This window comes from Caenorhabditis elegans, chromosome II (genome assembly GCF_000002985.6).
Source record: "Caenorhabditis elegans chromosome II".
Classification (NCBI taxonomy): Eukaryota; Metazoa; Nematoda; class Chromadorea; order Rhabditida; family Rhabditidae; genus Caenorhabditis; species Caenorhabditis elegans.
Window position 1 is genome coordinate 6,951,417 of NC_003280.10, and position 16,334 is coordinate 6,967,750.

At 35.4% G+C, this 16,334-nt stretch overlaps 3 protein-coding genes across 20 annotated transcripts; 1 reads left to right on the forward strand and 2 right to left on the reverse strand.

Moving 5' to 3' along the window:
* Positions 1-109: 109 nt before the first annotated feature.
* Positions 110-3,993, forward strand: ceh-38 (the record flags this gene model as incomplete). 16 transcript variants are annotated; one of them, NM_001381475.2, is made up of 9 exons in its annotated part: positions 203-288; positions 588-691; positions 737-1,048; positions 1,097-1,199; positions 1,328-1,643; positions 1,793-2,252; positions 2,373-2,613; positions 2,747-2,833; positions 2,963-3,992. In NM_001381475.2, 8 exons carry the CDS (start codon positions 654-656, stop codon positions 3,311-3,313), a joined length of 1,908 nt encoding a protein of 635 aa, NP_001368651.1. The 16 variants fall into 16 exon arrangements, with proteins under 16 accessions (NP_001338821.1, NP_001368651.1, NP_001368657.1 ...); NM_171852.2 differs by having other exon boundaries at positions 224-288; positions 1,106-1,199; NM_001381471.2 differs by having other exon boundaries at positions 245-288; positions 1,766-2,252.
* tra-2 (Sex-determining transformer protein 2) lies at positions 3,968-14,257 on the reverse strand (the record flags this gene model as incomplete). Of its 3 annotated transcripts, NM_063025.9 has the most annotated exons (23): positions 3,968-4,967; positions 5,017-5,400; positions 5,541-5,689; positions 7,536-7,703; positions 7,749-7,851; positions 7,897-8,005; positions 10,157-10,251; positions 10,596-10,775; positions 10,938-11,011; positions 11,060-11,160; positions 11,206-11,300; positions 11,346-11,423; positions 11,476-11,572; positions 11,632-11,746; positions 11,798-12,061; positions 12,120-12,255; positions 12,305-12,985; positions 13,040-13,171; positions 13,227-13,339; positions 13,395-13,590; positions 13,641-13,737; positions 13,788-13,900; positions 14,075-14,257. In NM_063025.9, the coding sequence occupies 23 exons, from the start codon at positions 14,255-14,257 to the stop codon at positions 4,203-4,205; spliced, it is 4,428 nt and encodes a 1,475-aa protein (NP_495426.1). The 3 variants fall into 3 exon arrangements, with proteins under 3 accessions (NP_495426.1, NP_001367508.1, NP_001021954.1); NM_001026783.6 differs by lacking the exons at positions 3,968-4,967; positions 5,017-5,400; positions 5,541-5,689 and adding an exon at positions 6,634-7,032; NM_001381483.1 differs by lacking the exons at positions 7,536-7,703; positions 7,749-7,851; positions 7,897-8,005; ... (15 more) ...; positions 13,788-13,900; positions 14,075-14,257 and having other exon boundaries at positions 4,203-4,967; positions 5,541-5,555.
* Positions 14,258-14,383: 126 nt separating this feature from the next.
* eif-2Bgamma (Translation initiation factor eIF2B subunit gamma) lies at positions 14,384-16,232 on the reverse strand. Its single transcript, NM_063027.9, has 9 exons — positions 16,076-16,232; positions 15,861-16,024; positions 15,652-15,808; positions 15,409-15,601; positions 15,199-15,361; positions 15,039-15,149; positions 14,884-14,996; positions 14,612-14,715; positions 14,384-14,541 (listed from the first exon to the last, which is right to left on the reverse strand). Exons 1-9 carry the CDS (start codon positions 16,224-16,226, stop codon positions 14,483-14,485), a joined length of 1,215 nt encoding a protein of 404 aa, NP_495428.1. The 5' UTR covers positions 16,227-16,232; the 3' UTR covers positions 14,384-14,482.
* Positions 16,233-16,334: the final 102 nt, after the last annotated feature.

The following is a 16,334-nucleotide window of genomic DNA, read 5'->3' on the forward strand; positions in this document are numbered from 1 at the left end:
TATATTATATTATGCTTCTTCCTTCTTCGCTCTCTGACATGCTTCTCGTAAATGCACATGCTCTACCGTCATTTCTCAATTTCCATTTAATGTCTGTCTACATTCTGTCAGGCAATTCGTTGTAAGACCCCATCATCATGTGCAGGGACTCCAAAGAAATCTAGATAGTATGGAGTATTGTGAGTGTCAGACATAACCAGCAAACGACTAGAGACGGACAAACAACGCGCGGCCACACTCTCCCTCTCCCTGTGGCCATCAGTATCGATCGGTGTCTAGTCGCAACTAGTATGTTCTCCCACTTTCAATACAAATCAATATCATTTTTTTTCAAAATTATCGATTTTTTGAAAGTTGACCAAAAAATTGATTTAAACTCAAAATTTTCAATTTCGCTCTGTAATATTGTATTTTTCAACGTTTTTTCCCCTTGGTGTTGTGTTTCGAATAACGAAATTCCCGATTCAGGAAGTTTGAGCTGTTATACTGAATATATTTTTTTAACTGCCAAACTCATACAATACCACTCAATTTAACTCATTTTTGTGCTGAAAATTTTTTCTCTTATCAAGTAAACATATTTTCAGAATCAACATATTTCTGAGCGTCATCGAAACCACTACTGAAGTTCAAATTATCAAATTTCAACAAAAATGGAGTCATCACGGACCGCCGCAACATCCACTAATGGGTAAGAGAATCCATGAGTTGATTTAATCAAATTATAATATTTCAGAACTGAGAAATCGCGTCGACGAAACACTGATTATCTACAAATTGATCCCTCAAGTACTTTTATAAATAACACCGGTCGGGGTTTTGCTGAAGAGCTTCCGGAAAACTTTCTTGACACAATCAGTCCACATCCAATAACTCCATCTGCCAGTACATCCTCTGCAACTTCTGCAACCGAAGAACCAGCTACATCCTCGGCTCCACAACTCGCCTCACTTGCACCAATGAGTATGAGTTCTGAACAACCGAGTAGTAGCTTTTCAAGTGCTTCGCTTCTTTCATCATCTTACGAGACTATAAAAAATGAACCTGAGTAAGTTATATAATTATTAGAAATTAGTTCATAAAATCTTTTATTCAGAGATTACAGATTCTCTGGAAGCACTGCTGGACTTCTCTCTCCACTTCATGTAGATTCACGGCGAAGAGAATCCCATGATTTCAATACTTCACCATATATTAAGGTACTTCAAAACGCTGTTTTTATTTAAAAAAAATTGGAAACTGTAAAAAGCAAAAATTAAAATGTTATGTTTTTCTGAATAAAACAAAAATCTTCATTTTAATAATTATTATTTTGATTTAATTTCAGGAAGAGGAAGATCTCGATGGAAGTCATCTACTAATGGGAGGAATTCGTCCAGATACACCAACAAATGACAGGTCAACAGATCTCGGAAGCATCTCATCGTTGTTAAATGAGGATCATCACACCAACACAATTGGACAATCTCCATCTCCTCGCAGTACATTCGGTTCCGATCCAACACCAATGATTCAACGGCAACTAATAAAAAATGAGGATGGCGTGTCACCAGGATCTATGGGTTTTTCCAAAAACCACCAGGGTTACCAGAAGCCAAGAAATGGTGATCGAATGGAATATGAAAAAGCTCCATATCAAAGAAGTGAGTTGCTTTTTGTCCATTATGTTAACCTATGTTCTGTTTTTGAACTTACCTTCCCCTTCCTAAATTTATTGTTTCATTTTACCTTTCGTTCACTAATTGTACTTACCCGTATGTTTTAGATTCTCGGAAACAAAAAAAGCCTCTAGGTTTGCTCAATCAAGCTCTATCATCAGTCATCTCAACGCCGACAATCTCTTCTTCCAATATTCCAACACCACCATCTGCTCATATTGCTCAGCCACGTCGCATCTACTCGACTCAAGACTCAAATGATCCATTGAATGCAGAGATTGGCGATGATATATATATAGACACAAAAGATCTTTGCAAACGTATAGCATTTGAGCTGAAAAATCATTCGATTCCACAAGCCATTTTTGCCGAAAGAATATTGTGTCGTAGTCAGGGAACTCTTTCTGATTTACTACGCAATCCAAAACCATGGAATAAGCTGAAATCAGGACGTGAGACATTCCGTCGAATGTACAATTGGGTTGCACAGCCATTAGCAACGAGATTGGCGATTCTTGATATGAAGACAGAAGATGTGAATAGAGCATCTGGAATGTCACCACCAACTCCAGCACAGAATGTGCGCACACATAGGTACGTTTTAAAAAAATTTCTAGTAGAATTCCACAATTTCCAATAGACTTATGCATTCATACAAACTGATTTATACATAGTTTAAAAAATTTCAATTTCTAAGTTTTTCCAAAGTTTCAGAAGATCTACTTCCGATCATGATGGACCTGTATCAAAACGACCTCGTCTCGTATTCACCGACATACAGAAGCGTACACTTCAAGCAATCTTCAAAGAAACTCAACGTCCATCTCGGGAAATGCAACAAACAATTGCTGAGCATCTTCGTCTTGATCTTTCCACAGTTGCCAACTTCTTCATGAATGCACGTCGTAGAAGTCGACTCGGTGGAAACATTGATGAACCGACGCCTTTCCAGCAGGTAAACTTCCTACCTACCTTAGATAAAATCTTCGCTGATTCCTTCAATTTTGTCTTAAAATATTTATGAAAAAATTTCAAATGCTAAACAAAAAAGGGTTTTTGAGTTCCATCGAAAATATTTGATATTTGAGGTGAAAAACATCAGTCCGCCACCTGTTGGGGATACATCAGATGCACTGTTGAACGGGGATGACCATGTTCCACTACTCAACACGGTGGTGAGTTGGAATAGTTGTCAGCGCTTCAGTTATTTATGAAAATTGAATTTAAAAATTACATACCTAGTCTGTTAAATATCAAAATTCAAAATTAAAACGATATGTATTTGCATAAATTAATTGTTTCAGATGGCGGAAATGTATAAAGAAGGTGCAATTGCAACATCGAATCATTCTGCTGAACAACGAGAAATGATTGAACGTGGATTTGGAGTATCAATTCCGGGTCCTAGTCATTCTGGTGAACTTTTGAATGGAGATTCACATGAAGATGATGAAGAACTTGATGAACTGAATGATAGTGAATTGGCTTATGAAGAAGATGTTGAAATTGGAGATGAAGAAGAAGAAGACGAAGAACAAGCTAATGGTGACATACTTCCAACACCAAAAGTTGAAGAACTCGAGGAAAAAACAGTTATCAAAGAGGAAGCACCTGATGACGGGGAATATGGCGCCACAAAGCTTGCAGCTAATTAAATGCGTCATACTGCTAAATTGAATTCAAATTCTTCACAACTTATTTTCTTATCGCTTGACAAATTGGAAGAATTTAGTTGCAAAAATATATTACCTTCCTATTTTCCATCACTAACATTCCTCTCGTCCTCAAAATGACCGGCATTAAATCTTACTTTTAAGTATATAAAATCTCTCGAAAATATAGAAAATATATTGATAAGCTATTCAAACGCCTCGTTGTATTTAAATTCCATCGTATCCTATTTTCAAATCCTTTTTGTAATATAAATTATAATAATCCCCCTATAATTGTTTGTGCCTTTTCACCTACCAATTCGCCCCTCCTTCCATGTTTTTGCCTTAATCTTAATACTTTTTCATAAACTGTATCGCACTTCCACCCAGCGCATCTCAATTTTAAGCACTCATTTCATTGCATTTTTCAATAGCCTTCCCCCTTCCAAATATTTAAATATTAGTGCAGGTTCTCTCACTTTTTCATTGTCCGGTAGAATATAATTTTGTTACATTATTCCACAATTCCTTCATCTTTCTCATCGTTTCAATATGTTGGAATCCACCGGCAGGTCCGTGCTCTTTCTCACTTCCTAATTTTTGAAAATAATTCAAATTTGTCATTGTTTTGACGCCCAGAGCATTTAAGTATTGCTGATTTATAATAAATGTTTTAAACTTATTACGTTTATTAACAAGAAAACAAAATTCGTAAAGATTACAAGTTGAGGTCGAGTGGACGATTAGATATGAGTAGATAAGAAATTAAATATGAGTAGATATGAGTAGATAAGAAATTAAATAATGAAATGGAAATTGTACAAATAATAGAAACGAAAATGAGTAAGAAATGAAATTTTGGAACCAAATTCTGAAAAAGGAAACAGACATTTTAAACCTCTGGGTCTGATAGGTCGCCTTCCCGTGCTTCATCTTGTTGCTCACGATGATTTCGTCTTCTTTCTTCTAGCAAATCGAATGCTTGCTGAGGAATCGGGATCGGTGGGGATTCGGCTGGTGGGACCCAGTTGAGATCTTCCGGTGGTGGTGTACGCTCGGTAATGTGATAATAATCGTACGGTCGACGGGGTACTTGAAGTCCTGGAGGTAGCTGTCCAGTTCGGTGTGTCCAGTAAATATCTTCGCAATATTCAACCATTGGACGGGTGAATGAGGCTGGGTATTGATCAGCACGCGGATGAGGTGGAAGGTTGGGGTCAGAGTGAGCTCGAATGCAATCTTCCATTGATGGTGGCTCGGTTAATGGATCTCGCCGATATTCTTCTGGAAGGACATGCTCCACAATATACAATCGACCAACTGGTGGAAGTGGTTCATCAACTGGAAGGTTGGCAGGTGTTCCTGGGAGATTCGGACTCTCTATGCTGTCATCCTGATTCTTCTTCGATTCACTGATCTTCTCTTCACTCTTTTCTTTGTCCAAATTTTCTTGCGACTTCTTCATCTTTTCAATGTTTCGAGATTCCCTTCTCTGTGCCGTAGATCTTTTATTCATCAAATTTCTTTCTCGATCTAGCATATCTTGAACCAGTTCGCAACCTTCATCCCCATCATGCTCGTCAAAATCATACTCATCAACTCCCAATTCGAAGCATTCCTCAAGAGCATTCATATTTTGTTCCAAAGTGCTTCCAGGCTGAAAATTTGTTTCAAAAATAACAGTTTTGATGGAAATGATAGCTTACCCCATTCCATGCAGCACTAGTGTTACCGCCTACTGACTTTCCAGAAACAATGAGCTCATAACGATTTGGAATATAAAGTTCAGTGTTATCACCATTTCCTCTGACACGTTTATTGCCGGTTTTGGGGCTTCTACGATTGGATGGTCCTGGCTGATTTGGGTCAGAATCCTCGTCTTCATCAGATGATCGACTTCTTTTCTTACATGAATATTTTGGTGGTGGAGCATAATATCGGCAGGGAGGAGATGATCGTTTGATTGAGAATTCGTCCAGCTCGACCTGAGGCTCGTCTAACGATGAAGCAAGTCTTTGTTTCTGCACCAAATTGTAGACCCGGACAGCGGTAGTGCTGCCCCGCAAGTCTCTATGAAGATAGTGTCGAACCTGAAAAGAATGTGAGAATATTAGAATGAAGATGAGATTATAAAAGAAGAACTACTGCTGCTGCCAGAGAAACTGAATATAATCCCGACTTAGACGACCAAATCTGATGGGCTTAATATTGAAAAGGAATCCATACTTACTTCACTTTCAAACATTTGTTTTGTTGCAATTGAAACGATGATTGAATTGAACACAGCGACAATTTGAATGACAATGAGGATTACTGTAGGTACGAAGAATATATTGAGCTCGGGAACGATGGAGCAGATGATCGCAAGTATGGAGAACGCTGAAAATATACATATTTAAAAATTACTATTTTGCAAAGATTGAAATTTCAAGTTATTGTAATTTCTTACAATTTTTCTATTACAAAGATACAAACATTAGCAATATTTGCACTAAAAATACGGTACCCGGTCTCGACACGGTCAATTTTGAGTTAAATGCGAACATGTGTGCGCGTACTGTAATTTCGAGGAGTACTGTAACTTCAAACCTTCCCTGCTGCGAATTTTCCCTTAAACCAGCAACGAGTTTCAAATTACAGTAATATTCAAAGCCGCACATCTGTTCGCATGTAGGAAATATTTATCGTGCCAAGTCCAAGTACTGTATTTTTGGAGCAAAAAACGCAAAATTTCACTTCTGCGTTATATTCATCTCTCCTGGAGCTTCATTTTCAACTGGTTTTTTCCTCTTCCAAGACACAACCCCCACAGCTCCTAATCACCATCAATTCATTTTCGGTCTCCTTTTCCTTCTTTTTTCGAGTTCATACCCCTTTTTTTGTTACTTCAGTTTCTCTCGTCTCATGAATACGAAACATTCTTTTTCTTTTCAAGGAACGAATGCCACCATGTCGAGACACTAGAACTACGACGAAGAAAACCGACGGAAAGGGCGGAGCATAGACGAGAGAGAAGAAGAAAGGAAAGGCAGTAGGGTTGAGAGTGGGTTGTGACAGCTAAAAATTGTTTGTGCTTTACGCCCGACTTCAAATGTACTTTATTAGGAACGAATGAACATAGTCTAAACTTTTATAAATCCTAGATATATATTTTTGAAATTTGTAATATGAAAAATGAAATGAGAGTTCAATGAAACTTGCAGAGTTATAGTAGTTAACTAATCAGTCATTTGACATTTTCATGGTTACGGTAGAATTCTGGAATCCAATGAGAACGGTGAATTCTATTTAGTCTATGTGTGTTTTATAATGTTCAAAAATCAAAGAATTCAGAACATTTATTCAAGTTTCACATATTCATTGAATTCCTCAAGAGAATAAAGTGATAAATGAGGTCTCTATCCAAAGCTAGCAGCCACTTTCTTTTTGTGTCCCTTTTTCATTGTTGGCCGTGTTCCAATGCTCTTGAGGCCACACACGTTGAAAAAAGATTGAAAAGCAACTCATACATCTACAGTAACCTCGGGACTTCTTATTTGAAACGTCGGAAGATGAATGAGAGAAAGAGAAAAGTGAGAATAAATATATATATTGGCGAAAAATGGACAAGGTGGCAAGAATAATGGATGACGGATGTGAGTGGAAGAAAAATGAACAAATTGATGACCGAGAACTGCTGAATGGCCACCAATTTTGACAAGTTACTTCACGCTTCGGAAATTCTTTAAAAAGAAAAATTAAGAGGGAGGGGAGGAAAACTCAATCCTTACTAATAGATCAACCTGATCTTCGGAAAATCTACAAAATGTCCCATTGCACCATGTTTTTCTAACATTTTTTTTTAATTAAAAAATTACTGCGAAAATATAGAAAAAAAATTCAATCTAAAAATAAAATGTGTTTCAGTTGAAACGTCTTAGAAAATGCAAAAATGGCTCGAAAGTTGCCGATTGCTGAAAAAAGATCGATGATAGGCAATTTGCAACTTTCAGGTAATGTTTATGCACTTTTCAAATGTTTCAACTGAAATAAATGTTATTTTCAGATAAATTAAGTGATTTTCTATAGTTTAACACTAATTTTCAAACATGGTGCAATAATATGCCATTTGGTAGAATTGCAGATAATAATTGCCACTCACCATTGCTCTAGATTGCCCTATATTTCTTAGTGTTATTATTTAATTTACATTTTTAGTTTACACAAAACTGAATCTAAATCATACCTGTAATAAGTAACACAAAAAATTGAGCAATATCAGCTGTAGCAACAATTGGCAAAAGAACTCGTCTCTTTGATGCCAACTCAGGGGTTCGTCTAGTTTCACTTTTGTACAAAATTCGTCTTCGATATCGCAATAAAGCACAAAACGGATCCCAGGCGGCGAGGAAACCTGAAAAACGAGTTTAAAATTTAAAATTTTCATATTTATGTTTACCAGCAAAAAGTGCCAAATTAGTGTAGATTTGGTGGTGATCGAGTGAGAATAAGTGGACCAATGCAGCCACTTCGATTTGCGTCCCAACGACCAATAAGGAAAACTAAAATTTTGAATTAAATCTTTTAAAGTTGTATTATTAACTAACCAGAAAAGTCGCCTTGATAGTTGGTGTGATGGCAAAGATGAAAGTGATTATAGACAACAGAATAATGAAGATCCCTGCTGTAGTGAGTTGATTGAAAGCGAAGAGATTCCTGAACAAAACATATTGAGAGCTAGATCAGTAGGTCAAAATTAAACAGGAATGGAGGTTCTGATGTTTATAAAAAATGTGGAGGTCAAATTGTCTTTTGATCATGAAATTTTTATATTATCAGTGAAAAAGCTGGAGGTGCTTTGTGTAAACTATTTGAAAACCAAAAAGATTACTGTAGGCCTACAGTCCTCAAATTAAAATATCAATAGTTTTGTCATTAGATATTTGGTTACTAAGGGTTTCAAGTTGTTTATTGAACCATTAATCCCGCCCACACTACTGTAACACTTTTTCGTTATCACGAGAAACGATAGAAACCTCCAAGATTCTTTACACTTTCCATCAAACCGTTTTTTTCCAGTAATTTCCCCCATTTCTTGATCATTATCGGCAGAGGGGTCGGAAAAGTGACAGTGATGTAAATGAAAGGGGAAACAATTGCCATCTTCCTCCTCTTTCATCTATTTTAGGGGGTTTACTTAATATTTAGAAGAGAAAATCATGAACATAAAACACAGGAGGACAACAACTTTGTTCCAACACATCTGAAAGCCCATGGGAAAGGAAAAGAAGTAGAAGCAACGGTGATGACGAAGATGAAATTATTTTCTTCGCGTCTATCCTAGGGCCCGCCGCCGTCGCCGTCGCCCAGTGTGTAAAAAGGACATTGAGGGAGAAAAAGAGGGCGGAGCACACTTTGAAGAATGCCTCACATGGTGGTACCACACATTCAAAAGATGAATTGCTAAGAAACACTTCCGATTGAGTTTAGATTCTGTGGAACAAGTCTCAAAGTTTTCAGAAAAAAATGGAACTTCAAAGTTCTGGGGATTTAGAGAACTTTCGCACATTGGCATGTTAATCACTTGAGAAAAAGGATTAATCATAGAACTGAACTTTTCTGGATTTTTGTCACGATAGACATTGGAGATGAACAGAAGATGAATTTCAAGAAATTGTGAGAAAAAATTATGGATATCGAATAAAATGTCAGTTTTTTATTCGATTTTGAAAGTTTGAAACTGCAGTAATCTTTAAATGCACACACTTTTTGTATTTAACAAAATATTATCGTGTCGAGACCGGATACCGTATATGTGGCGCTGGGTTATGTAATGCTAGAAATAATATTTAGAAAAACAAAAACTCTACAAATATTTTGAGATCAGAATTCCATTAGAATATAAATAAAAATCTATTGTCAAAATTGTTTCAAAGAAAATTTGCAAAATGCACGATCTAGGTTATACATTTTGAGTGAGCAGGAACCCAGGTTTAAGATCAGAAAGATTATGACGCGGGTGGGTAGGTTCTGGATATTCAGATTCAGATCCAAATCTTGAAGAACGCCGCGCTGATTCATTGAGCTCCAGATATTTGTTTTTCTGACCTCCCTCAACCCAAAGATTTTCGAACAGAAGTCTGTCTATTTGTCCCTGTCAATCAATCATTTGTTTCTGTTATCTCTTCCGTCCTTTCTATTTCATTTTCATCCTATTTTTTGTCCTTTTTCTTTTGGTTTTCGTCGTCTTCTTACTTTCGCGAACTCGGTGGTGGCGCCGGCGCGACTAGGAGGACCGCCCGGAGCACATAGGCTCACGTCTTCTTAGCAGCTTTCGACTCACACGCACACACATAAGCAAAAAGAGCAAGTGCTGGGAAGAGGTGTCGGATTTTGATGAGCAACTTCCGATAAAGTGCATTTGAACTTTTTCTCAGAGAAATGATTAAAATACGCGATTAATGAGAAAAAATAGAGAAAATGAATGCACTTTAGGAGAGGATATCTAAGAAAAGTTTCAGAAATAGAAAAAGCACTTAAAAATCTCAAAACTTAAACTTTCTGCTGTTGGAAATTAATCAGTACATGCTAACTGGGTGGCGGTAAATTTTCGGAAACAAAAATGCTGCTCCTAAAATGCCAAAACGAGAAGAAAACTCTTGATAACATGAATTATTTGGATGCCAAATAATTAGTTTGAATTCGATAAGAAGATGGACCTACAGTAAGACACTGGTGGCCAATTTGTGTAAAAGCAGAACGTTTCGAAAAAAGGAGTAATTCTTGTTACACAGAAAATGCCTGCCTCCAGGCTTTGAAAATTAAATTAAAAAGGACACAATTCGATTGTGGCCGACTGAGACTCACCAGACAACTGCGATTCGATGATAATGCTCGTAGAGGACACCGACTGCTTTTGGTGAAAGGTTTTTCGAGCATTTGGAGAGCAATTCATCGATTTTCTGAAAACACTTTCATGGGAATTGATACATTAGTTATTTACCAATTGCGAATGTTCGTTAAAAAACTACTGTACCTGGTCTCAACAGGACAATTTTTGTTGAATGCCAAAAGGTCTGTGCCTTTAGAGAGTACTGTAATTTCCAACTTTTCGAACCTGTTGAATTTTCATTGCTTCGTAAAACATTTTTCTTTGAAATTTAATTATTTTGGAAATTAATTTAGTTTATTCGGAAATTACAGTACTCTTTGATGGCGCACGCCCCTTTGCATTAAAAAAACTTCGCAGTGAGACCAGATACAGTATTTTTAATGCCAAAATCACAAATTTTGAGTAAAATCTCACCTGAACAATTTCTATCACAGTTGTCTCATTTTTCGCATCAAACCCATAGCGTAGACGAAACTTAAATGGATTTGCAATTGTTTGATTTCCAGATGATTTTTCCGAAAATAAAGTCACTGCTGAATTGATCGGTTCATCATTTATCCATTTGAACAATATATTCCATTCTGCAGAAGCATTCTGAAAAAAAGTAGAAAGAATACAGTAACCTCTCCCGTTTTTTTTCTTCGAAAGACAATCATGGGAGACGAAAAGACGAAAAATGTTCCAAACAGTCTACACGCACTTAATCCTACTTTTCGCACTTTTTTCGTTGTCAAATCTTCTTTTGGAAAGAATTACCTTATTAGTTTCTTGTTCAAATCGTTCGAAACTCTTCTGCCAATTCGAAATTGTATAAAGTGTTCCAATACTTTCTGAAAAAGTAGAACAATTTATAGAATATTCAAATATTTAACTCTCACCAATGTCCTCACTGAACTGCTTCAGATTTTGGTTGACTATCTTCCAATTAGTAGAAAAATTGAAAATCTCGAACTCAATGAATATGTCGTCTTGCTTCGAACTATAAGAGCACAATTATATTTTTATACTAAAAATTAGACCATACTCTGTATGAAGTGTTTCTCTTTTAACTGGAATAAACAGCAATCCAATTGATATCACAATTAGAAGAATCGCAGGAATGCATAAAATCACACCGAGCTGGAAAAAATACATTCAAAAGATTTCGCAATTAAGAAAACCTACTGTTCTCAATTTCAGAATCCTAAGATATAATCCAATGATCTTTTCCCGGAATATTCTGGATGCTTGATGTGGATACTTCTGTAATTAATTTAACTACGAGAATGAATATGTTTCTTGTACAATGGTTTACCATGAAATTCGAAACATCGTAGGTACCGGGTGAAAGATCTTGGAGACAAGGTTTTTGATTTCTGATGATGCTTGATTTTTTGACAATATTAGCTTTGCTGAAAATATTAAAAATTTAGATTTTTTCGGTAATTTCATGGCAATTCTGATCACTCACTCTGTGTTAGAAACCGGTTTATTACCAGCAAACAGTTTTTCAAGGGAGCTTCCAGTAATACTTTCAGCCTGTTCTTCATTTTCCAGTCGTTGCTTTGCTTGCATTGCTTCACGCTCTAAAAATAGCATTTTCAGTTTTAAAATCTCGAACCTTAATTTTTAAATACCTTTCCAAAACATATTCTTAGCAAAAAGCTCTTCACCAGCAGCCAAACAAAATGATGGTAGAACAGAAACACAAATCTTGTCAAAATTAGAATCAATGAAATACCAATAGACGAAAACGATTGGAAATATCAGAATTGATGTGCAACCCCAATTCTTCGGGAACCTTTCAAATAATTCATTTGAATATGAGTCTTGGGCTGCTTGATACTTTGTTACAGTACTAAGGAAGTATTGTATTTGACGAGAATCAGTCATTGTGTCAACTGAAATTAGATATCAAATTTTAAATTTAAAAAAATACAAAAAAATTTTAAGGCATACCTGTAATAAGAGAAGCAAAATTTGAGTTTATGGGAAACCGTTTTTCTCGTTGAATACATCGGGATAGTCGTTCAGTACAGAATGAAGAACGAGTTGTGAAGTAGAGATTAGCCAATGTAAGGACAATTATATACTTCTGAAATATATCTTTATACATTTAACTATTATTTCATTTATAAGCTTACTATTAATTCCGTATCCAAAACGATAACTCCATCGGTACTGCAGACAAAACAGAAAAGTAAACACGTGAGAGCATCTCGAACAAAAAACATGAAAGCTGATCTGAGAGGAGCACCAGACCATACGAAGATTGTGAATAAGATCACAATTAATGAATGTACATTAACCACAAAATGTATTGTTTGTTTCTCCGAAAATGATTGAAGTTTCGTAGTTACAGTATTATCCAAAACTCGTGATGTAACTCTTATCATTTTGCTCATTCTATTCTCTTTGAACTTCTCAGTTTCTTCTTTCAAGGCTAATCGGAATTCATGAATAAGTTCTTCAGCTTTTTCAATAGTCCAAATTGATTCAAAACCATTCACAAAGTCTGAATGTTGCATAGCTGATAAGAGCATTTCAGGAGTTAACAGGACAATTTCCGTTTGCATTGTATCAAATTGAGATTTTGTACTACTGAAGCTTCTCGATCCGTCGAAAAATTCAATTCCAGTGCTATTCAAATCATGAAAAATCTTATCGCATGTTTGATTTACAACATTTGGATAATCTGGCTTTTCAGTTACATGAGAATACATTTTTCTGATCTCCAACTCCTGCATCCATTCAATGAACTGTTCTTGATCATCCACACAATCGAGATTCATTGCGAATTCTTCATCGACATCTTCTAATTTGAACTGCAATTTTTCTTTTTTTTTTCAGTAATTGCGTGGTTATGCATATATTAATACCTTTGTCTTCTTTTCAGCGAAATTATCAACAGACTGCATATCTGTACATATATTGAAGTAGTGTTCAGAGTCCAGAGGTGTGTCACAGGAATGAATTGAAGCTGCACATGTTTTTTGGCGTGGTTCTATGCTCTGAAGATTTTGTTGGTTGTTGAAAAAAGAAGATTATAATTAAATGTATTCCTACCAAAAGCCAAAGCTTAATCTTCTGAAATAATGCATCTTTAGTTGAGTTGGTGAATGACTTCGATGGTAAATCAAACATGTGATCGGCCCAACTTTTGATCAGGCTAGGTCCATCTAAATACATATTTATTTGTTTTTTTTTTAACATATTTTTATTTTGATTTATTACAATTTGATTTCACATACGGCCTCTCATCATTTTCTCCAATAGCTTCAATATAAGAATTTCTAAGTCTTCGATTCAAAAAGTCGGTATTCTTATTCCAATTACTGATTTCACCATGAATACGGTAGATATCATAGAAACAGTTTAGAGGTGTCACGATAAGACATGGTGACAGACGTTGCATTTCAAGAAGAAGCCTCTGAAATTACTATTTTAATGAAATTTTAATTTTCTAAAAGTCAAGAAAACCTGGATATAATGTGGATATTCGTTTTGATCGGATGAAGAGGATTGTTGGAATATTGTAATATGTGGTTTAAAGCAGACATCATTGAGTGTGTATGTTCTAAAATATGTTGGACGTTTTATGGAAGAGTACGAATGAAATAAACTCACTTTTGGCGAAATTTAATTTTCAAATTTGAAATGTTGTTCAGTAAGTATCCATGTTGAGTGAAATGTAACGTTGATCGCATATCTACTCCATTCTCCTGGGTTTGAGCGATTTTCTAGAAAATTTATATTTATATAGTTTGAAAATTTAAAAACATTTGTTTGTTCACAAAATCATGTCATACTTAGCTTAAAGTTAAAAATATTTAGACCTTGTCATCTAATTCAAATAGCCATTTTAAAATTTTAAAAACTTTCAGTATCTGAATTCCAAATTGAAAAGGTTATACCTCGATAATGTATTCTTCATTGTTCGTACGAGTTTCGAAGAATCCCTGGCTGACAAACGATGGAAATATTGATTTTTCTTGATAATCAATTGATTTTCCAAAACATTCCGCTAAGAGCAACCCGAATGTTACAAAGGTGACAATCACCACCGAAACGAGAAGTTTATTGTATTTCAATTTCATTGTTCCATTATTATCTGTTAGTAAAATAATATCGTAAATAAAAATATTACTCAAAATAATTTGTAGGGTTAGAGAACCTATCATTGGAGTGAAAGATAGAGGAAAACGAAAATTTCAAAAAAACTTAATCTTCAATAAATTTATCAGAAAACAAAAATAAAACAACCGCGTAAAAAAAAGAGAAAACACAAAAAGGCTCCAATTATTCCTAAAATTCCAAGATTGTTAATCATCGGTCCATTCTTCGTCTTCTCCATCTTCTACTACCTCGTTTTGAACTTTGCCTGAAAATCGTTGATTTATAAAGAAACACGAGAAATTAAAAAAAAAACAACACTAATGAAAACAACTAACCTTTAGCAGGTACCTTCTGATCCTTAGCAACAATGCAATTGGTGACGTCAGCATTCTCTCCGATTTCTACTCCATCACAAATAATAGAGTTGCTTATGGAGGCACTGGAATGGAAAAGTATAAATTCAAGTTTTAATTCAAGAAATCAGTAATTGTGATAACAGAAGAATTCTTAAATCGAAAGTTTTCATATGTTTGTCTATTTATTAAGAAAATATCTTTTCCGAAAGCTCATCCGAAACTTCTCGCGCTACGAAAATCCCAAAACTAACCCATTTCCAATGACAACGCCTTTGGCAATGATACTCTCTTTTAGCTTTGTTTTTTCACCAATCCGACAATTATCCGAGATGAAAGACCGTTTGATAACTGAATCCTTGTCAATCTGAATGGAAATGTTCCCTAACTATTTTTGAACAAGTATTACCTCTGCGCTTTCTTCGATCCGACTCTCGTGGGCAGCAATTTTATCAGTTTTGTAGTTGAAATTCTTCCCATTTCCGCGATATTCCATCAATCGAGTAAAAGATTTTTGAATCTAAAAAAACAATTTAAAGGCTATATGATAATGCATTATTAGCACTTACAGCTTTATTCACTTCGAAATAAGAGCCAAGAGTATTCGCATGTGCAGTTACAAATCCATTTTCATGAGGAAGACGATATGCAAAGCATTTGATATCAGAATCCGGTTCAAATTGTTTATCAATCAGAAGAGGCACAAAATCGGCTTTGAATGATGAAATGTGTCTAGAAATTATACATTTAGAGTAAAACACATTCAAAGAAACACTTACTTTGATTTTGACAGATTAAGAAGAACTTTATGACGTATAGCATAAACATGACAATCATTGTACTTTGAAGTTAATTTGATCGATGGGAATATTTTCAAACTTTTCTCCATAACCAATGGAGCATCAAAATCATCATCTCCGCAAAGGAATGCAAGTTGACCTGTCGATTCTACTATTGCCATTACATCGGTGGCTGTAAATTAATATTTTGATAAATTAGAGGAAGGTTGAAATAAATAATACCTTTAGGTTTTTTCGATTTTGATCCCGGAGCCGGAGCATTGACACACGTATCTGCAATAAGAGCGACAAGCGTGGAATTTGTAGCTCGGAAGAAATCAACAAGTGGAATGAGACTGGCATCGCTGATAAAATCACAGGAAACAATCAATGCATCTTTCTGTAAAAATTAGAATTATTAAGGTAACTTCTTTTTCAGCTGATTGACTTACCGTAATTTTAGAATGATGATTCTTCAATAGATCCGCGGTTCCAAAATCCTCTTGATTGACACAAATATATTCAATATGTGCTGGATACTTTTCTAATAGCTTCGACTTTTTTACTTCTTTTTCGAGAGTTAGTTGAAGAACTTCACGAACAAATATCTTGATATCTTAAAAGTTTAATTACTCAATCATATTTAACGATAAAAAATCAATGTTACCAGTAATTCCTGTTCTTAGAAGCGAGGAAAGTGGATAAAGGAACATTGGCACTCCGACAACAGGCAGTAGGCATTTTTGAACATGGCGTGTAAGGACAGGCATGCGTGTGCCACCTCCAGAACACAAAAGTATCCCTTGCATTTCGTGCATTTTTATCTGAAATTGTTATTTGAACGAAAAAAATATGTTTAAAATGTTAGGAAAAAAAAGAGAAAGCTTGCAACTCTGCTGGAATTGTTTTTTTGTTTAAAAAATAAC